Here is a 21,472-nt window from a genome sequence, read left to right on the forward strand (position 1 = left end):
TAACCTCACCATGCCCCCCAAAAGGCACAAACTGGAAAGTCTATAAACAATAAAATACAACAGCAAGAAATATATGAAATGCTAACACAAGAAGAAAAGGTATTTGCAAAAAAAATACTGGGGGGGAGGAGTGGCAGGAAGAGGTAGCAAAGGATGATTTCTAACACATTTAAGGCAATCTTTGTATTTATCTCTTACTACAACTAGGAGCCAATCATTTAACAGCAGATTTTAACTCAGGTGATGTTAACACTTGAAATAGCCTCAAGCTCAGGGCATATCTAGGAAGTTAGTGACCAGAGGGCATTCAAGGCCCTATTCCAATACAGGCCATCTTTCCTCCCAATAGGAAAGATTGCTATCCTTGTTATTGCTCAATTACAAATTAAGCTTACAAAACTAAGCAGCAGACACAGGAAGACAGACTCACATAAGTAAGCATTTATTCAAGAATCACTTAACATGAAAGTATACAAATAAAATTTGTATTAACACAAATCCACATTGTGTCTTAACACAGATGGCAAAAAAGACAAAGTAAAAACCATAAAGAAAACTAATCAGCCGCTATATACAGTTGGACACTGTTGTGTCATACTCTAAAAAGTCTTTTGTAAAAGTCATCTCATGTCACGAAGACCACCTCCATTCAATCCTGATGTTCTGCAAGATGACTTCGCTGTGGTATCTCCACCTAAAAACAAGACAAAACAACAATCAGATCTGTGCAACTTCTGTAAGAATCGTTAAAAGGTCCATTTTCATGAACTGCTTTAAGTCCTCTATTTATTCCTTTCTTCACTGTTAAAGATCATATGCATATTTAACAAATTATTGTTAACTAAAAATCTTTTGTCTCCCCAAATATAGCAGTTTAGCCCATTTGGGAAGCTGTTTCAGAACAATGATTCTCCAAATTAGGCAAGAAGTTGCCATGTGTGTCACAAACTGGGTTGTGGAAAAAGTTTCCACTAGAAATGCTGTTAAGAAAACAATTTGTCTGCAACTTATTTCTTGTGAATGAATATTGCCAAAAACATGATTAGCCTGATGTAGTTTGTGTGCATATGATCTTTAATTTTTTCCAGATTTAAAAGTTCGTTTTTGTTTGCAGATTTCACTATTAGCTATAAAAAGAAAAAGCAAGCATTAAATCTTAACGAATGCACACTTAAAATGAGGCTCCACAATTGAAATACAACACTAAACAGAAGACCAAAATGATTAAGCTGTAAAGGCATTTATGTACTTTAACTCCTGTAAAAAACCATTTAAGTTAAGACACTTAATCTTCAAAAAGATTAAAAAGAAGCCAAAGTCTGAAGTTTTCCACTTTAATCTTTACGCTGGTACATGAAGTTGGAAGAGACCATACCACAGGACAGCGTTTTCTGGTGTATGCCTTGCGCTCTGCCTGCAACGTGCGACCCCCAGAGATAGACGTGGTCAGGGTGACACACGGCCTGCAATGAAGTTCCCGCTGGCGGGTACAAACAAGGTATAATGTCAGAATTAGAAGACAACATTCTTGTTTTCCTTAAGTTGTACCCATTTCAGTACTTTACCTGTTAATACTTCTAATAAGTTTAATTATTCCTCTAGACCACCTGGTACACAACGCAAACAGAAAAACTCTTAAGTTTTTCTGAAGTACTAAAGAAGATGAAATCACATTTTACGAAGTTAAAGATCTATAGACACTTTAGGCAAAGCATGTTTTAAAAAAAATCTTTTAAGTTAACAAAGTTCAGTTAAAAAAGTCAGACTACACAAGAAAAATGTTTTTACTCATTTTAATTTGTCTATTGATCTTTAAATTAGATTAGACATACTGAAAGTGGTCCTTGCACTCATATACACACCTGCTGCCCCCCCAAGTACTATGTACTGCTTTAATATGGCTGGTAGTTGTTTTGGTGATTGCCGCCACCTCGGGATGCTTTTCCGTATGTGCTTTGTTGACCTGTTGAGAGAATGGAAAATTAGTTGTCTCAGTACATTCTGACTCAGACAAGCCTCTCATGAAAGGATAGTCCTCCCCCCCCCCCGTACAGTAGTTTACAGCTTTATGCAATACTAACATATATCCACACTTGCTTGTGGGATGCAAGAATGAAATTTACTATACACTAGAATATTAAAGTCAGATATTATTTTTAGTGTTATACATCAATATACTTATGTGGAGTTAAGTCAAACATACTTACCACTGTAGTCTGCATATCCCTGTCCATATCCATAGCTTGGATAATTGTAGCCAGAATAATCATATCCACCATAACCACTGTAGCTTGGATCACTGTAAGTACTGTTGTAATTTCCATATCCTTGATCATAGTAATTATTAAATCCTTGGTTCCAGTTTTGTCCCTGACCTGAAATAAAGCATTGCAATTAAGTTCCAACCCTCTTAAATAAATATATAATGTGTCAGTTGTACGAAATGTGATCTGTACTGTAATGGCTACCGGAAAGAGTCCCATCACTCTGCAAGTATACAACAGTTCTAAAACACAACACCAAGACATCTAATTTCAAAACATCACATGGGATGCAAATCTTGGGATCTCTTTTCTTAATTTACTGTAATAAACATGTTACATAAAAAAATGAAAGCTGACACTGTCCTATTAATAAAGTGCAGGCGAACCACACAAAGGGCAACTTGCCTTTTGTCTAAAGAAACACCCTCTTCCTTTAGAGCTCTTTTAATATGCATCTTAGTATCCTACATTATCTTAACATTACAATATGAAGACTAGTTTTGTTCTGTTCCATTAACAGTGATTATATCTCAGTACTTATGGTTGCCAATAAGCAAACTATCAATGTATTAGTGATGTTGGCAACACTGCTATCTCCCAGTCCTTTACTTACATAGGATTACTTATAATGCAGGATTGAAGATATCTGGCTTTCCTCTATTAGGCAAAATATTTAAGAACTGTCAAAAAGTCAACATTGCTCCCTTCCTGTTTCAACAGAATGAGTACATGTAACTTTCAAGTAAGTCTCAGACACTTGAATTATGCCTTTAAAGGAATAGCTTCTAAACCCAGGAATGTGCAATCTGTTGGTATTTTTAAACATAAGTAAAAGTTTCACTTTATCAGTGCACTTGTCAAGGTAACAATTTTAAAATGAGTTTTGGTTAAGTCAGTACAGACCAACCCAGCTTATTTTCCGCTCATTGGTTGGCCATTCTATGATTAGGTTTATTTTTTTAAAAATGACTCCAAAACATAGAAACTAGAACTTTAGAAATAAATACATACAGATTTTTAGAAGCTACCAAAAGTGCTCACCCCTGCCACGTCCCCTGCCACCACCTCGGCCACCAGAAGAAGCACCTCTTCCACCTTTCTGTTGTTGCTGCTGCTGCTGCCTATACACTTCTTTGGGCTGTGCTACTTTGATCTCACACTGTAAAAAGGAAAACATTGTCTCAACTGCATGAAAGGACTGACCAGCACCATCAAAACAAACACACTTATTCTCAGGAATCCATTTAAAAATATCTAAGTACCATCAAACTTTCTAAAGAGAAACCAAAACATCCATCCATACCTTGCCAGAACCGATTTGATGGTATCTGCTTTCTAATAATTTTTTTACTGGCTCTTCATCTGTATATGTGATGAAACAAAAACCCCTCCTTTCATTTGTCTTTGTGTCCATGGGAAGTTCAATATTTTCAATCTGTAAACAAAGTTAAATATAAACCATATTTACATTACATCTCTCTCAAACACAGCAGCAGCAGTCAATGGTCAAAAGTTCATGCCAATAGCAGAAATGTAGTGGGCTCTTAAAAATAAACCATCCCACCTCCATTTATAAACTATCAAAATATTACAGAGCTATTTATATGTTAATAGGGAACAGTTCGAACAGAACTGTTAGGCTAAGATTGCCCACCACGGTCCCAAGTCGATCCTATTTATTCTACTGCAATATAATTTCTGCATTTTGTCCCAATGAAGCAGCATTACAACTTGCAATTAACAAGGAAGCAGCCTTCTCACAATCACCCTCTTTTCACATCTCAAATCAGAGACTGCCCTTTCTTCAACCTTACTACCCTGCCACAGCAAGACTGAACTTTAATGCCCAATATGGATATGGCAGTATTACAAACGCAGTTATACCATACCTCTCCAAAAGCACCAAAATATTCTTTAATTTGTTCTTCAGATGTATCTGGACTCAGTCCACCAACAAACACTTTTTTTGGTGGCTCTTTTCCCTTCAGTGCTTTTGCCCTTTTAGGATCAATTAACTTGCCATCCAGTTTGTGTTCCTTCAGCTCCAAGACCTAGAAAACCCACAGGACACAGTTTCAAAAAGCCATGAAAAAAATCAAATGCATACAAGAGCCAACTACACAGACCCTACATACCTTGTCAACACTGGCAGCATCTTTGAAGAGCACAAAGCCAAATCCCCTGGACCGCCCAGTCACTGGATCTGTTTTAATTGTGCAGTCCACAACTTCTCCAAACCGAGATAAATATTCTGTCAAGTCTTTCTTGCTTGTGTCCCAGCTGAGGCCTCCTATGAACATTTTACTACAACAGGAAAAAAGCATGTAGTTATTTAAGAGCAGAATATCTTACTAATCACTTCAAGTTTCAAAGAAACTATAATACACAAGTGATAATTTTTCCAGCAAGATCAGCATCATGAATTGAAAAGAAACCACTCTCAGTTCACTACACTGATTTTCAGGGCCTCAAAGCTGACCTTTACATAATTATACGCATGTTATAAAGTTCTCAGACCCCGATCCTGCAAAACGCTTATGCGTGCGGTTAACTTTAATCCTATGAATCAAGTAGAGGGTAGTGAAATGGATCGTACCCATAAGCGTTTGCAAGGTGGGAGCTGGTAACGAAGTGACCCTTTGCTCGAATACCACCCAGGCATGAGATTTTGGGCTGCAACCTACCCGACTCGGCCCATAGCTAACGCACTCAGAGGCAATGGCTCAGCTCCTTCTGGCCCTAAACCCCGCAGGGCGCCCGACAAGCTACCGCCCCGCTCCCCCCTAGACACGGTCAGCCAGCGAGCTGCGTCCCGAGGTCCACCCATGCGAGTCGGGAACGGGAGCAGCGTGGCATCGGCGCGCGCGCAGCTTGCCCCCTACCCGCCCCAGGCAACCCGCTCGTGCGCTGCCCCGCCTCCGATTGGCTCCCGGCTACGTCATGGCCCGGTGATTGACACCACCCCGCCCTTCGGAAAACAGATCGACGGGGAAAAACAAAGAGAGCGCGAAACGTGCCCAAACGGGACCCCCCCACACACCCAGCCGCAGGGAGGGGGGCGGGAAGAGCGCAAGCGCCCCCCGGGCCGGGGCTACAGGGAAGGGACGCACCGCCCGGCCCTTACCCATCGTCCTGCTGGTTCTTGCTGGCGTTGATCTTGGAGCCCTCGGCGAACTCCTCCAGGCCGCCGCTGTACTCGGTTATGTCCTCCATGGCGGGGATAGGGCGGCTCGGGCAGACTACGAGGGCTGGAGACTCGCTAGAAAGCTGCGACCAGAAAGCGGGATAATAAAATGGCGGCGGAAGAGATCCGGGCACCGCCTGCGCCGCATTTATATACCCTTTCCAGCAGCCAATCAGCGCAGCCCGGCAGCGCAGGCGCGGTAGCGACTTCTGGAGGCCCAGGCGGCAGGGCTGGGGCGGGCGCATTACCTCGTCTGATTTAGTAAGGCATGGGAAGAGCGTAGGCAATGGCGGCTGCACGTGGGCTTAGGTGACCCAGGAGGGGAATGGGTGACACCCGTCATCCCGGCTTCCCCGCTGTGCAGGGCGTATGAGCACTCCTCTCCCCTGGGATTCCCTCGGCATTACACTCATCATCTCCCTAGCAGGCTGCAGTGCCTGGCTGGGCATTGCCTGCCAGCCCTCTCATGGCCACCCTAATCCCTACACCCCCTTCGCCAGCTGCTGAGACTATTGCAAGGGGCTTCTAGGGCATAACGAGATTCCTGTGTGTACTCCAAAGACACACAAAGCTCCCCTCCCCCAAAGAGAGAGCACTGTGACATAGACCAACCCGCAAAGTCCGTGGAGAGATTCAATATTCCTTCTCCCCTGTATACAGAGAGGGGAGGTGATAGATGAAGACAGGCCGCAAATTCCCCCAGGCGACTCGCCCTGCAGTTTAAACAGCCAAGCAATCTAGGCAACCTCTCCCAGCCCGTCTTCATTATTGCGGTATCGGTCAGTTGGAGAGGGAAGCGGTTGTCTGCAGCTATGGCTTCCTGACGTTGCAGAAGTAGCTGCTTCCCCGCCTTTCAGATCCTACTTTCCGAAAAGGTGGAAGCACAAGTCATTATGCAACCCTCGCTGTATCTCTATACAGCTGTGCAACTGGGACCATGCAACCTAGAAATCCATTTAATGCACCAACCGCACCACTTCTGCCTAAGAGAAATGAAATCCACTAGGGAGGGATCTCCATAGGGCAGGAGAAATTCAGGACCAAGTTTAGACCTCGCATTTCCGTGAAGTGCCGTTTGCATCTGCAAAGCCAGTTTGAACAAGAGCCGGCCCGTAGGATGACAGGATAGGCTCCTTTTAATAATGCTTACAGGGTGTAGAGCAGGAGAAGAAGTATGGAGGAGCGGCTCGGCTTTATATGATTGCGTAAGGCAGCCTTGAGTCATCTATACTACCTTACCCACAGGGTACCATGCATTTTATGCAACTCACCTTGTATTCTGCCCTATGCACCCTATGGCTTGTGCCATGCACTTTATTTGCACCCTATGTACCAGGCACCCTACATACCGTCCCTTTCTCGAAGCAATGAGCCGGTCCCGCCCTCTGTTTACTGCTCTGTACCGATCATGCCTAGGACATGCGCTAGGCAGCTTCCCAGACTGCAACCCACACACATGCGCCCCCTCCTCGCCGCCACCCTCGCCCTGCAAGCGCATTATGACGGCCAAGCCCCGCCCTTCTTTTTCACCCGCCAATCAGCCCCTGGATTGGCGCAGCGGCGCCCCCTTCCACCCACGTGGTGCGCCTCTTTTCGCTGCTGCCCGGGCTGCGCGCTGGTTCCGCTCGCGGCGCGCGCTGCCCGCCCCTGCCCTGCCCGCCTGCCGAGCCGTGCCGCGGGCTGTCCGGCCGGGGGCGCGCGGCGCTGGCGGTGCCCGCGGGTGGCCATGGTGGTGTTCGCGGTGCCTGCAGAAGTCGCTGTGATCCTGCTGGACATCGAAGGCACCACCACGCCGATTACCTATGTCAAGGTGAGCGCTCGCTGCGCGGGGAGACGGTGCCCGGCTCAGGCGCTGCGCCTGCAAAGCGAGGAGGGCGGCGGGGAGCCTGGGCGGCGGGCAGCGAAGAGCCAGCTGGCAAAATAGTCCTGAGGCCAGGCGGGTTCTTACAGGGTGGCGCTGGCTGGCAGCAGAGCGGTGGGGTCTGCTTGCTTCGTGGGAGAGGTGAGCCCCTGCCAAGGCTCAGAAGCACTCCATGGCTATCTCGCTGCTCCTGTTGAATCTTGCGAGGAGCGTGACGCTGGGCGGACTGGAGGCAGCTTTCCCACCCTTCGCCAATCAGAGCAGTTCTCTGTTGTTTTTTATTTTTCATCTTTTTTTGCCTTGGCTGCTTGCATGTGTGGGGTCTGTCTCAAGTGTTCATTTATTTTGCAGCTCCACTGATCGTTGCCCTGAAACCATTCTATATCACTGGTCTATCTACCCACATTAAATTTAAATATAGAAACATTGAGAGACCACTACCTGTAGTCCATCCCTTACTTCTCACAGAACACCTACAGTTTAGGAATAACATCTTAATAAACTTTTACTATCCAGCCCCTGTTCTGCACCCTGCTACATAAATGCAATTTGTCAAATGTGAGTAGATTACTTTTACTAGAGTGCTAGCTTGCCACATGATCAGGTATTCAAGAAACCAGGTCATTTGTACATGCCTCAAGCCCAGTCTTGTTTGCAAAGCTCTACTGTGGCTTAGCGCACAGAACAAGAGTAGTGAATTGAAAATATTGCAGTAGTTTGGGGTAACTAGTATGGAATTCCTACACAGCTGGTGGACATGTACTTTAGTTTATCTGATTGAGTTTTTAATATACATTTTTGGATGTAGCATTAGCCATAGGTCACTTTAAGAATGTTGTCACTTTGGATCACAGTTCTAGTTCAAGGTTACTCTGCGTGCTGCTCTGTCAAACTCTATCAGGCTAGTGCTCAGAACATAGATGTCTGCAAAAGAAATGAATTAAAAATGAAACAACCCTACTGAATATACAAGCCAAGATTTTTTCCTTGTTAGTTTGACTGCTGCTGGCATGCATTGACAACAACACCGTGATCAAAATTCTGATTTTAGAGCTTAATTTGCCAGCAAATCAGGACCTCATGAATGACGTGAAGGCAAAACAACAGTTTAGTTTTTCATAACTGTCCCAAAACAGCTAAATAAAACACACACCATTCTAAACGCAAAACAATTTCAGACAAGTTAAAAATCCACCTTCTTATTCAGCAAAGAAAGGGCAGCCCTTGCTTATTAGGGTTTTTAATATACCTTTATGCTGGTTTCAGCCAATCAGCATATTGAGTGGTTCCTTTTTTTTGTCCCAGGGCTGCTCGTCTCTGCTGTTTGTGAAGCTGGCCCTTCATTACCAATCATAACTAAAATGATTTTTTTTTTTTTAAAGAAGATAAAAAGTAAGTTTCACTGGTCTTCTGACTGATTACCCCACCACCACCCACTGGCTTTCACCCACTGGCTTTCATGTAGGTCACTCTTCTAAGATAATATAGGTTTACATGTTGCTATTTTTGTTTTTACCATATACAACATTTTTGTTCTCTGTAATTATGATTTTGGTAGATCACTAATATACAAGGTCAAAACCTTGGGTCTTTAAAAGGAAACTAACTTTCTAAATCTTGCTTGTGGGGACTGTTGGTAGCAGCCTAGTCTTTGTTAGGCCTGGTCTACACTTCCAAATTTTGCTGACATGGTTATGTTGGTTCTGGTTATGGGTATAAGTGTTCCTTACAACATAGGTACGCTGTCAAAAGTAAACCCTCCTACTGGAGATGCAGTTACACTGGCAAAAGGCCTTTTTGGCTGGTATAACTGCATCAGCACAAGGATGATTTTGCTGGTATAGTTTAGTTTTCGAATGCTATTTTAACCACATTATGTTTTCTATGCATCAGGGCAAGAGTGTTCCAAGAGAAACATTTTAAAATGTATTTCTGAGCATGTTGGTGTGTGGTGGTTTGTTTGTTTGTTTCTCTCTGCCTGTGGTGGTGTAGGAGAGGGTTTGAATTGCATAGACCAGTGGGCCATGCCCTTCCTCACAAGAGGAAGGTGCAAAAGACTAACCACAGGCTGGACCTTCAAGTAGTTCTCGGGTCTCAGCTTTCATTAAAAAACAAACAAACCCTCAGATGCTATTCAAATGTGACATCCATGTGAATTTGTAGAGAGCCAATAGCTGAGATGTGAACTGCCCATTCATTTCAGTGTGTGCCAATGCAGATGTCAACAGTATAATTATGGGGTGGCATAAGGAGATGATGATATATAAATTAAGATGCGTGGGCATTTAACAACACATGGAGGCCCCAAATTACTTCGCTTCCTTAAGGAAGCTCAGCTTTCAAAAATTTGGTAAATGTTGATTTGGCCCTAAACCAAATTATAATAGAATATGAGATCTCCCATGTTTAGTTTGCCAGTTTTAAATCCCATCCAGGCTAGCAGGAACCTGAAAATGATTTTTAAGGTGACTTATATGAACTGAGTTAGTGGTCTGTCTCCACTTTTTACCAGACAAGTAATAATTGGGAAAAGCCCTCTCTCTTTTGTTCAAATAAACATTGTTATTTTAAGGCCGCTAATGAATAGGGCCTGTGGGAAATAATTGCAGATTTAAAGATTTGGGATACTGTTTTGGTTATCTACTTTCATTTAGCAGATTTACGTTCACACTCTAATATAAATAGTTTAACTATTCAAATATCTTAGTCACTTCTTAACACGTTAATTGTTAGAAATTATCAGAGTCTAACAGGTGAGAAGGTTGCTTAAGTTATAACCATCTAGAATACATTTTGGTGATGTGTTAGTTACCATCAACAGTATATGCAACTCAAGTCTCATGACATGCCTGTAATATCTACTGCCTTATTAATTAACCATTTATAAATAAAACCTCAATATACAGTGGGACCAGATTTTCTATAGTTTTCAGTGAAAACTCAGCAATCTGGAAAGTTTCAAAATATTTTAATTTATTTTATTCCATCTTTCACTTGATTTGTTATTTTTTAGTATCTCTTCAGTAGGTCCCATATTGCACCTAACTGTTTTTCCCCAAGGTTGGCTGTATTTTGTTACAATTTGAGCTGCACAAAAGTTACCCAGACTTTACTCTTTTCAACTCCTCTCACCTGTCAGCAACTCTTAACCCGGCATATATGACTTGTTTGTTTGGGCCTTCATCCTCCAGCTCTCTGGCACCAGCAGCACATGGGGCAATGCAGAGTCTTCGTGAACATCCTATGGAAATATTATTCCCTGCAAGTGGGATAGCAGCCCAGATTTTCCAAGAACACACCAATGCGAACATACTTGTGCATCTCCACACCCACTACATGGCCCATTTGGTCAACAATCAGGGCCAGTGCAGCCAATAGGCGAACTAGGCAGTCGCCTAGGGTGCCAAGTGGTTGGGGGCGGCCAAAGGCGCGCTCTGGGGAAGCGGTGGAGCGGAGGTGAGCTGGGGCAGGGGGGCACGGGGAGGGCCGCCTGCAGCAAGTAACGGGGTGGCAGGGCAGGCAGTGCACATGAGAACCGCTCCCCGCCCCAGCTCACCTCTGCTCCGCCTCCTCCCCTGAGCATGCTGCCCCGCTCTGCTTCTCTCCCTCAGAGGCTTGCATGCCAATAGCTGATTGGCGCTGCAAGCCTGAGAGGCGGGAGAAGCGGTGGTGTGCTCGGGGAGGAGGCGGAGCAGAGGTGAGCTGGGGCGGGGAGCTGCCGCAGGGCTGGAGGGTGGGGCACAAGGTGGAAGTTTTGCCTAGGGCGTGAAACATCTTTGCACCGGCCCTGTCAACGATGGGTCATGCTTTCTGGCTGCCACTTGGTTTTTATAGACAGGTCAGATAAGTGTCACAAATTGGTTATACAAATACAGCTGTAGTCTGCATGGGCCCTTAAATTGCTGAAGAATTGTAGGCCTGAGCCCTTATGATAGGAATTACTATTGAGCTCAGTGGTAGTTTTGCTTGGGAAGGAGAACAAAATTTGCCCCTCGATGTTGTATGTCTCACAAACACTGAACAAGAGGCATTACTTTCGGGCCCACTGACACTTCAGATATAGCCATGTTTGTTTTATAACTGATTTGACACTCATCTGACCTGGTTACAAACGACAAATGCTATTGTGTTCACACAACAGCTTGTTTCTTAACACAACCATTTTAGTGCATCCACACCATAGGTGCTGGAACTGGGGGTGTAGAAGCATCCCCTGCCTTGAAATGGATTCCATTATATACAAGTTTCAGAGTAGCAGCCGTATTAGTCTGTATCCGCAAAAGGAAAAGGAGTACTTGTGGCACCTTAGAGCTTTCGTGAGCTACAAGCTTATGCTCAAATAAATTTGTTAGTCTCTAAGGTGCCACAAGTACTCCTTTTCTTTTTATTATATACAGGGTTCAAAGCTTGGCTCAATGTCTCTCAGCACCACCACTATAAAAAGTGTTTCAGCACTCCTGGTCCACACCCACCATGTTACCTAATTGTGTTCGTATCAGTGCATTTTTGGAAAAATGAGAGCCCTATCCCAGAATACCTCAGCCCAAAAGATATGTACACACAGCAGCACCATCCTGACATTGATCAATGCACTAGGAGTCCTACTGCACAGAGAACTGGGAAGAAAGAGGGCCAGACAAATGTGTTATATGGATACAGTTAGGGTTCCCTGCCAGCTAAGCAAAACTATAATGAACTGGTTACAGGAAGACCGTTCGTTCCAGCTTAGGCCATTGACAAGGGTAAAATATGGTTAGCTGCCACTGTTACTTGAGCTTGGTCTACACTTAAAAATTTTGCCTGCACAGCTATGTCGGAGGGTGGGAAATCACACTTAACTGACATAGCTGAGCTGGCAAAAGCCCCAGTGCAGACTCATGGCATGTCTACACTATAGACTTAAGTCATTATGTTAGGTCCACGTACAGCCCCCTCAGTAACTACTGATGTCCACGCTACCTCCTATCAGTGGTGCACGTCCTCATCAGGAGTGCTTCCACCGACTGAAGAGGGCTCTCAGCTTCATGCAGCTCCCCACAGAGGCAACCGCCCAGGGCTTCTCACCTCTGGTGGGGAGATCCGTGCCCAGAGTCCAGTCAAGCTGCCATGCTCTACACAGACACTGTGTTGCCCAAACTACACCGGCTTAAGCTCTGCGCCTCTCGGAGGTGGAGTTATTATGTTGGTGTAGTAGGGCACTTACATCTGCGGGAGCAAGGCTGTCGCGTAGATATGGACATAGTTCTCTTGCCAGTATAAGCTGCATCTCTGTTAGGAAGGTTTGCCGGTATAGTTATATGGGCAAACCCTTTCGAGTGTAGACAAGGCTATAGTACTAACTACGTGAAGTGTGGGCCCAACCTGTATCTACAGTTAACCAGGTTACTAACGGGTTACAAACCCAGCTATGATCTGTTGCACAGGCAGGATGAAGGTAATAGTTCATACCGATTTCCTGAAGAATAGAATAGTGGAATCTTTTATAGAAATCGCTTCCTGAGAGGTAACTTTTATTGAATGAAACAAGAATTGCCCCCAACAAAGTTGCAGCCTTCTAGATTCAAGAAATGATATAGTGGGATCACTCTCAAGAAGTATAAAGCCATTTCTTCCTCATTCTGCCACTCATTCTTCTAGTTCTCCAGTTTTCCAAATCGTATCGTATCTTTGGCCTTAGACCATCAAATTTGCCGGTATTACTTTAAAATGGTGTATTTTCTTGGCTACTGCTTGTATTTTTAAAATTGAATAAATCTGCCATATGAAGTACACTTTGGCTCTAATAAAGCTTCCTTTAATGCTTTATTATGTTAATTATTGCAATATGGCACACACTACTCATTTTCCTCAGAGAAACTTCTAAGCTGCATCTCTTTGCAACTTTAAGAATGGTTGCCACTAATTACTTACTCAGTTCCCTTCCTTTCCACTTCACTGATTAATTTATAGCTGGCCACTATAAACAGTTGCAAGAAGATTTTTTTTCTGGCTTCAATTGGATTCTCCAAAGAGGATTTTATTATAGAGTATAAATGGCTTACTCTTAGATATGTCCCATCATAGACTTCCCATCTCCTTAGAGAATATATAGATTCCTCTTGTGCTGTAATTTCAGCAGATGATATAATTAATCTCGTTCCACTTCCATCGCTTAATTCACCGAACTCTATTAATCTAGAGAGAGTTTTCTAATCTTCTCTCATATTAGAATCCCATTAGTAAGGAGCTGAGCATTTCAGCATGCTCAGGGATTTAGGATTTTTGCGTGTCCTAGGGCAGGGTTGTCAGACTCATCCTCTGCAGAGGGCTGACTTCAAATTTTAAATTATGGTTCATGGGGCATGGTATGAATTTGGGATTGTGCGCTATCCTCCACCCACAGCAGAACTTTCATTGATGTTATGGGAGGCTTGCATAAAGATCAAGGGTAGAATTTGCTCTTTATGTAGTAACTAAGCCTCTGATTTTAGCATTTTGTTTCTACTTTTGTTGTCCCATTCAATAGGAAGATATTCTCAATTTTAGGATCACTGCTAGTTTTGAGTTCTTTTTCTCTCCCCTCCAAGTCTGTTCTGTCACTCTCTTTATATGTTGTCTTCATTCCCTTCCCTGCAACTAACCTGAGTTCCCAACCCTTTGAGCATCCTTCCAGCCCCTAGAATGATCAGCAATGAAATAATCAGTGCTAGCATTGATATGTTGCACTGGGCTTAAGGTAGCATCCCAATTGGATGAATGGGGTGTGGGAGATCTATCATTTTTTCAGGCAGGCTGCAGAGTCAGGAAGACAAAACTGCAGTGGTCGATTTCTGTTTATATTTGGAAACCTTTCTTTTCAATCATGAGGGCTAGACACTTTTTTTTTTAAAATGAGAGTTAAGATTTTGCATAATACAAAGATTGTCGTGGGGGATGCATAAATATATCAAGCCAGCTGCATTTTTGACACGTCTGTCACAATGGATACATTATATCCTGTTTTCCCTGTTGAATTTAAGTGGACATCAATTTGAAATCTAGTCACTTTCTAAAAATCAGATAAGTAGCTTCAGATATTACCCCTCACCAGATTCCCTTGCAAATTTTTGTTTCTAATATTTTTCTCTCCCCCTGCTGCATGGAAAAAACCACAACAGGGGAAATTGACTAGACAAAAGTTCTGTCCATTACAAAGTATTTTCAAGGGCACAGAGTAATCAAACTGAAGTTTTTTTCTTTAATCTTTTTAGTTGTAGTAATCTTATAACAATAGTAGATAAAACAAATCAGACAAGCATTTTTTAATTGATAGTTTTTTTGTTTTGTTCTCAATTAAAACTTGAAAAGCTTCTTACTCACCTGGCTGTAAAGAGAATTTTCAGAATTCAGAATTGTATAATCCAATCCAATGTAGTCTCTAGATCAGTGGCTCTCAACCTTTCCAGACTACTGTACCCCTTTCAAGAGTCTGATTTGTCTTGTGTTCCCCAGGTTTCACCTCACTTAAAAACATACAAAATTGACATAAAATACAGATGTGTCACAGCACACTGACTGAAAAATTGCTTACTTTCTCAATTTTACCATGTAATTATAAAATCAATTGGAATACAAATATTGTACTTACATTTCAGTGTATAGTCTATAGAACAGTATAAACAAGTCATTGTCTGTATGCAATTTTAATTTGTACTGACTTTGCGAGTGCTTTTTATGTAGCCTGTTGTAAAACTAGGCAAATATCTAGATGAGTTCATGTACGAAGACCTCTGAGTACCCCCAAGGATACACATACCACTGGTCTAGATACTGTCTGACAAACAGATGCACTAAGAAATTAAGTCAACACTGAAGACTAGTAATAATTGTTTGAACAACATTGAAGGGGACATGCAGAGGAGGAAAAATAATGGATTTGGGCCCTCTTGTGCTGCTTTGATACATAAAGACCTGAAAAGTTTAGTATTTAAAATTTTAAAAATACTATTTAAAAAGTTCATTTCTTTACCACCACAAAAGACTCTCGATAGTGATTGGAGAATTACGGACATAACTTGAGCCTGAAAGCAGAGCAGTGGAGTTGGGAAGTTTGTTTTTAGTCACGCTAAAAATGCTTCAGTGCTGTTATAATTCTAATGACTACAAAGCACTTTAGAGAAAGTTGCTTTAAAGATCCAGCACCCTCCCCATTCACAACAAACATCCCTGGCATGCTCCTCTCTCCTTGCGTCATCACCCTGAGGTCTTCCAGCAAAATCAGGGCAGACCAGACTAGATTCAACATTCAACAGGCTGGAGCAGAGAGCTGGGCCAGCCCCACAGGACAGGAGCTGTTGCAGGGTGAGTGCAGAGCAGGCTCACATTCCAAACCCAGGGCAGAGAAAGTGTGGGGGGACCCAATTGCCACTGCACAGGGTCCCAAAATTCTTTAATACATCACGGTACCCAGGTGTCTCAGAGCCACAGGTTGGTTGTTTGACACAAACATCACATAACTGAGATGTCACTTTCACCAGAACGAAATACAGTAATCTGTCCAGCTGTTAGACTCTGTGTGTTTAGATTATAATCTGACAGGGTGGGCACTTTTTTTTGTTGTATGGTTATGCAGTGCCTAGCACAATGGGAATGAGACCTCTTGGTGCTACGCTACGGCAATACAAATAATAGTCTTTATGGTTTATTTGAGGTGTAATTGGTAGGATGATAGAGAGAGAAAAATGGTGGCAGTCAGTAAGGTATTTTCTTTAACAGCTAATGTTTGTAACAGGAAGGTGAAATAACTTAAACAGGGATAAACTTCCCAGCTCCATCCAAAGGCATGCTCTGCTCATCCCTGTAGTCATGACTGGGGTCTGTTGATGTTACTGTAATACACATGATTAGTGATAAGAAGGCTCGCTTGTGTTTCTGTTCTCCTTTAAGATTCCATATCATGGCTACAGTTCTCCTCTCACATTTTTTCTAAGCTTGCTTTATTTCACTTAGAATTAGAAATACTGTCCAGCAGAGCTCAATTGAAAGCCTAAATATATGGCGATGTAAGACTTTCTTAAAAGACCGGTTTAAAAATACGTATAATTCTCTAGCTCAAATCACAAGTCAAATTTCATTTCTAGAATGGCCGAAGAGGAAGGGCCCCCTTTAAAACAGAAAAAAAAATTCGTATAACTTGTTAGTTCTGAGCGTGTGAGCAGTCAGCCTTGAACTCCTGTGCTTAGGAGTTGAAAGTCATGTCGTGTTATTTGAAAGATCTTCTCTGGACGTGCACTATGATGTCAAATGAGACATCTTTTCATTTTCAGAATAGCTTGCCCATTATTAGTACAGCTGTACTTCAACTGGTCCCCCTGCTAATATTAAGTGATTGCAGCTACATAAGCACTTGTTTGGTAAATCTGTGTTCACTAGCTTGCTTAAGGGGCACCATCAACTTGAAAAGAATCACATTTCTGCCAGAAAGCTTTGTACCCACTAGTACTAGAGTTACACGTAACACCTGAGATCACTACGAGAGAAGATGATCCGCGAGGGAAGAAAAAAATTATGCCTCTTTTCAGTTCATTTCCTTTGTGCATTTGACAGAACAGCTTGATTCTCTTTTCCCTTCTACAGTCAGCTACCCCATGGTGAAAAGACCCTTCTAAACATTGTGCTTTTTTACACTTTTGTTTAATTTGAGGACATACTGTTGGAAAGCAGCTCTATCAGAAATTGGATTTTTCAAAAAATTGACCAACTTCTCTTTTTGAAGTCTTTTCATTCTTAATACAAGAATATCCATGTACATAATGCTTTCACTTGGTTTTCAATGACCTATCTACTTCTAAGCACTTACTTGGATCACCTTGAGCCACACAGCACTTTGTGGTTCTGTTGGGTTCCTCTATGCCATCAGGGTTGGTGTTTGTTTTGGTCATCGTTAACAATAGTTACTGAGCATTTCTGTCTATTTCGTAGAGTTTTAACTCTTCAGTAATGCCTACGGTACGCACAGTAACTAATTTTTTTAATCATATGTGCAGTATCCCTGTAAGGGAAACTTACATGAGTGTAAGTGCGCAAGTTTAAATGAGTCCTGTGTGTTTGTGTTACCAGGACACACTATTTCCGTACATCAGAGATAATGTTAAAGAGTACCTGCGTATGCACTGGGAAGAGGAGGAGTGCCAGCAGGACATCAGCCTTTTGAGGAAACAGGTGAGTGTTTGGAACCATGTTATATCTTGCCAGAGTTTACTTCCTGCGAAGGACTTCAGGTCACTCAGAGCTGTGGCTGTTTTTACTAATCGTATCATATATTTGTGAAGTAGTAGTAGGAGTTATCACTTGACTTTGAGGAGCACTTCCCTTCTTTCTGAGCTTATTTATTTTTGAACGTACAGAATGTGTCTGTCCCTCCAATATTCCATGGATGTGTTTACCTAACGTACATGTCTGCTGACCGACGCCAGCCATAAATAGATTCAAATCCCCGCTTCCAGGATACAGTAATGTGAACACAAACTAAACACACATTTTCCATCCCCATTCCTTAAAATGCCACACTGGCTCTGTTGGGCCAACACAGGAGTAAGGTCCAGAGCCTAGAGTCATCCACTGAGAGTCAGGGATGTTCAGATAGTACTGCGATGGGTACAGTATAAAATCCTACATAGGTAGAATCCCCTGCCTCAGGTTCCAAGATGCTTAAATTCAAGGGCTGTTTAGCTGATCTCTGTCACAACAGTTCACTGGTGGAGATTCAGTCTTCACCTCTGAAATTCAGCTGTACTGGAGCAGAACAGGAAGCCCAGCATAATTCTAATCAGAGGCTGGGTGCTGTGAATCTGTTCTTGCTGAGAGCATTCTTTCTGAAAGCTCATTGTGGTGATCTGGCTATATATTTAGCAGCTGATCTAAAAAGATAAATTAAAGGACTTATTTTGAAGGGTGCTGGGCACGCTGGCTCTGATCCAGTAAAGTTCAAGCACAGGAGTAGTCCCATGATGGGACTTCTCATGTGCTAAAAGTTAAGCATGTGTTTAAGTGCTTTGCTGAATTGGGATCAGAGTGCTCAGCGCTTAGTTCTGCTAGGACTCAATCCTGCGACCTTCCATTTGCAGCTGGTTATGATGCTCAAGTCAGAAAACCTACCTCTATATCTAAGGTCACAGGGGAAATCAGTAACAGAGCTGAGATCTGACCCCAGGAGTTCCTGGCTCCTGGTCCTGTGCTTTGACCACCAGACAAGACTTCTCTCTCAAATATGATACAGGGAGCACATAAATAGAATGATATTAACATCTGTTTTTCCAGGGCCAACTTTAGGGTTTTCTTTGTTTTGTTTTTTAAATGGTTGTGGTTAAATGTAGAATCTGAATGTATTCCCCACTGTCCTGTAACTATTTAAAATCTAGTTTGAGGCTTTATCTATGAAACTTCTATTTAAATATACAGAGTCTTTATGCCACATTTAATGCATTCCCTTATTTTATTAAATGAATCTTGGAGAGAACTAGATACTTCCCAAAAATCATTGTGGTAATACTCATTTATATTTAGGATTAAAGTGTTGCAAGTGTTTAATGTGCTGTTCAAATGGTAAGTATTTTTTTTTTTGAGAACCCATGTTTTGATGGATTAAGGAAATCTGACTTTGCACAGCTGGTTAATGTAGGATTTAGGTGAAGCCATTTTATTCTAGCTCTTTGTAGGTGTACGTTGAAATTTGTCCAGCTGGGACAATATCTTCTAGATGAAAAAAGGCTCCATATTTAAATGTAAGACCAAGATGTTTAACTAACGTCCAAAATGGTTTTGGTCAGTCAGTTATAAATACTTGGGGCCTTTATTTCACATTTTAAAAAATGAAGAATGTAAGTTTAAATTTAAGTGTTTGAACTTGTGTCCAACCTTATGTAGTAGGGTAACCAGTGTTCAAATTAGGTTAGTGCAATTTACAATTAAAGTGCATGCTTCTGGACCCCAATTCTGGTAAAATTCCCTATACAGGAAAGCTATTAAGCACCTGTGTAAGCCCAATTGACTTCATGTGTGTAAAATTAAGGATGTGTTCAAGTGCTGCCCTGAATAGGGATGGACTTATGTTCAACTGGTTTCCTGAATCGGGGCCCTATTTAGCAGTCTTGGGTCACCTTTTTTGTTCTTAATTTCAAGGCTGAAGAGGATTCCAACTTGGATGGCGTTGTGCCTATTCCTTTAGAAACTGGAAATGGAGAAGATGAAATGGAACAGGTCATCCAGGCTGTAGTAGACAATGTGCACTGGCAGATGTCCCTGGACAGAAAGACCACAGCATTGAAACAGCTGCAGGGTCACATGTGGAGGGCAGCCTATACAACTGGACACATGAAGGGAGAGTAAGTAACTCCTGTTCCTGAAAGTTTCCTTGAAGTAGATCTTTTATATTTTGCTGAGCTAAGTTTCTTGGGCATACGTTGGAGCCAAGTAGTTACATAGTGGCTGGAAGGTGACCGGTCATAGCAGTGTAGTGCTGTATAAAAATGTAATCCGATTACTTCTTAGCTGAGCCCGAGCACTATCATGGAACCAAGACCAAGTTCAGCCAGTTTCACCTTGAATGCACAATGCAAAACTAATCCATGATTTGTGGTTGATTTTACTCATGGGATCTAGGGAGCAATATTGTAAAATGACTTTGGGAAATTGTAAGACCCTGGGATTCAGTTTAGTTTACAGTAGTCGTCCCAATGAGTAATGGGAAAACTTGAGGGGCCAGGGAGTGTGATTCCCCCCCCCCCCAATCTGTATAAAATGATCACTATATTCATTAGGTATGTGCCTGCACATTTGAGCAGTTTGCTGCTATCATCACCAGTAAACTGACACCAAGGCAAGATGGCAAACACTAACTCACAGGCTCTATGGGAAAAGACAGAACTTGAGAAATAGGAACTTGTGAGAATACACATCGTGAGGAAACTGGAGCGAGCAATTCTGCTCAAGTGATTAAGAGGGCTCTCTCGTTATGTTAGCAAAATATATATATCCTATTATTCAGCTGGTAAAACTGACTCATTCATTTAGCAAGGGAGATCGAAAGCAGAAGTTCGTAATTCTCAGTTTAGAGAACAGCCCTCCTTATTTCAAATCATTTATCCAACAGTTACAATTAATTCTGGGACAAGGTGGATAGACCAGCCTAAACAAGAAATTGGGGAGGAGTTGAGGGAGAGCACGAAAAGTGAGATGAACTCCCTTCTGTCTTTGGGACAGGTACTTTCATTCCTAGGCATCTCACAGTTGCTGAGGGTGGAATGGCAAGTCAAGCTCTCCACATCTCCACTGATACCTGGGGAGGTTTTCAGCAAACAGTGAGGTGGCTAAAATACTTGTGAAGTTCTGCGGAGAATCAGGATAACCATTCAGTTGAAGTCCAGTATAGATATTTGACTATGCTTAGTGGTTCAATTCCATGGCTGAGTGAGAATGACCAGTCTCTAGGTGTTTTGGGTGTTCCTTGCACAGAGAAGAGAGAAGGGAAATAGAGAGCTTGGGGAAAGGTAGAAGACAAAGGAAAATTACTTTAGTAAAAAGGAGGAAGGGAAGCGGGAACAGACTGATCAAGTCTGTAAAAACATTGGGATGGTTTACAAAGGAAGAAAACCCATTCAGCTGTTTATGCACACTACAGCATATCAGGCTTTGTTTTGGTACAGTCAGCTAATAAACACTTTCATTCAGGATCATGCTGAAAACTGGCTTTTGTCTGCCAAGGTAAAGGCTAGGAACAACAATCCACAAAGGAGCCGTTGGGGAGCAGACACTCACACCTTGCACACAGCCACCTCGTCCCCCGTCGTGTTAGCAGCTGAAGTGAAGTGCCGGTATAGGCAGGTAGCACACATACAAAACTTGTCAATGTGCAATTGAAGGTTTATGAGAATTGTCAGAGGAGCGCTGAAGTAAACACCCACAGTCTGGCTCCAGTCCTTACACCTCTCTTATCACCATCCTTCCAAAGAAAAGCAGCAATAATAGGAGAATATGACCATGTGATAATGAACCCAGACTTGCCCATCTGCTCTCAAAACCTCGAAACTGTCGCCCAACAACAAGCAATGGAGGCTGTGGGAAAGCAGCGTGAGTAGAAAAACAAGCCCTAATCACAGATCTACAGACCAACCACCTGGGTTCACCATGCCACATAAGATACGGGTC

General features: G+C 42.6%; 2 protein-coding genes across 4 annotated transcripts in view; one reads left to right on the plus strand and one right to left on the minus strand.

Moving 5' to 3' along the window:
- Nucleotides 1-544: 544 nt before the first annotated feature.
- Nucleotides 545-5,569, minus strand: HNRNPDL (heterogeneous nuclear ribonucleoprotein D like). 2 transcript variants are annotated; one of them, XR_012639230.1, is made up of 9 exons: nucleotides 5,389-5,569; nucleotides 4,400-4,568; nucleotides 4,154-4,315; nucleotides 3,568-3,699; nucleotides 3,306-3,423; nucleotides 2,208-2,375; nucleotides 1,863-1,963; nucleotides 1,376-1,480; nucleotides 548-694 (listed from the first exon to the last, which is right to left on the minus strand). XR_012639230.1 is itself a non-coding variant. In XM_074950480.1 (8 exons), the coding sequence occupies exons 1-7, from the start codon at nucleotides 5,475-5,477 to the stop codon at nucleotides 1,893-1,895; spliced, it is 909 nt and encodes a 302-aa protein (XP_074806581.1). In that variant the 5' UTR covers nucleotides 5,478-5,569; the 3' UTR covers nucleotides 545-694; nucleotides 1,863-1,892. The 2 variants fall into 2 exon arrangements, 1 of the variants encoding a protein (XP_074806581.1); XM_074950480.1 differs by lacking the exon at nucleotides 1,376-1,480 and having other exon boundaries at nucleotides 545-694.
- Nucleotides 5,570-7,106: 1,537 nt separating this feature from the next.
- Nucleotides 7,107-21,472, plus strand: part of ENOPH1 (enolase-phosphatase 1) — a 44,342-nt gene continuing 29,976 nt past the window's right edge. For both annotated transcript variants that reach the window (XM_074950488.1, XM_074950487.1), the window contains exons 1-3: nucleotides 7,107-7,258; nucleotides 17,387-17,488; nucleotides 19,448-19,650. In XM_074950488.1, coding sequence (XP_074806589.1) covers nucleotides 7,175-7,258; nucleotides 17,387-17,488; nucleotides 19,448-19,650 — 389 coding nt within the window. In that variant the 5' untranslated portion in view covers nucleotides 7,107-7,174. The remainder of the gene's footprint in view (nucleotides 7,259-17,386; nucleotides 17,489-19,447; nucleotides 19,651-21,472) is intronic.

This window comes from Natator depressus, chromosome 4 (assembly GCF_965152275.1).
Source record: "Natator depressus isolate rNatDep1 chromosome 4, rNatDep2.hap1, whole genome shotgun sequence".
NCBI classification, from domain to species: domain Eukaryota; kingdom Metazoa; phylum Chordata; order Testudines; family Cheloniidae; genus Natator; species Natator depressus.

Bases quoted from the DNA above. Each gene is read 5' to 3' on its own strand.
- HNRNPDL (XM_074950480.1), bottom strand. From the start codon at position 5,477: ATGGAGGACATAACCGAGTACAGCGGCGGCCTGGAGGAGTTCGCCGAG. The intron at 4,569-5,388 runs GTAAGGGCCGGG...TTCCTGTTGTAG, and splicing joins AAGAACCAGCAGGACGATGG to TAAAATGTTCATAGGAGGCC. The intron at 1,964-2,207 runs GTAAGTATGTTT...TTCTCTCAACAG, and splicing joins GGGATATGCAGACTACAGTG to GTCAACAAAGCACATACGGA.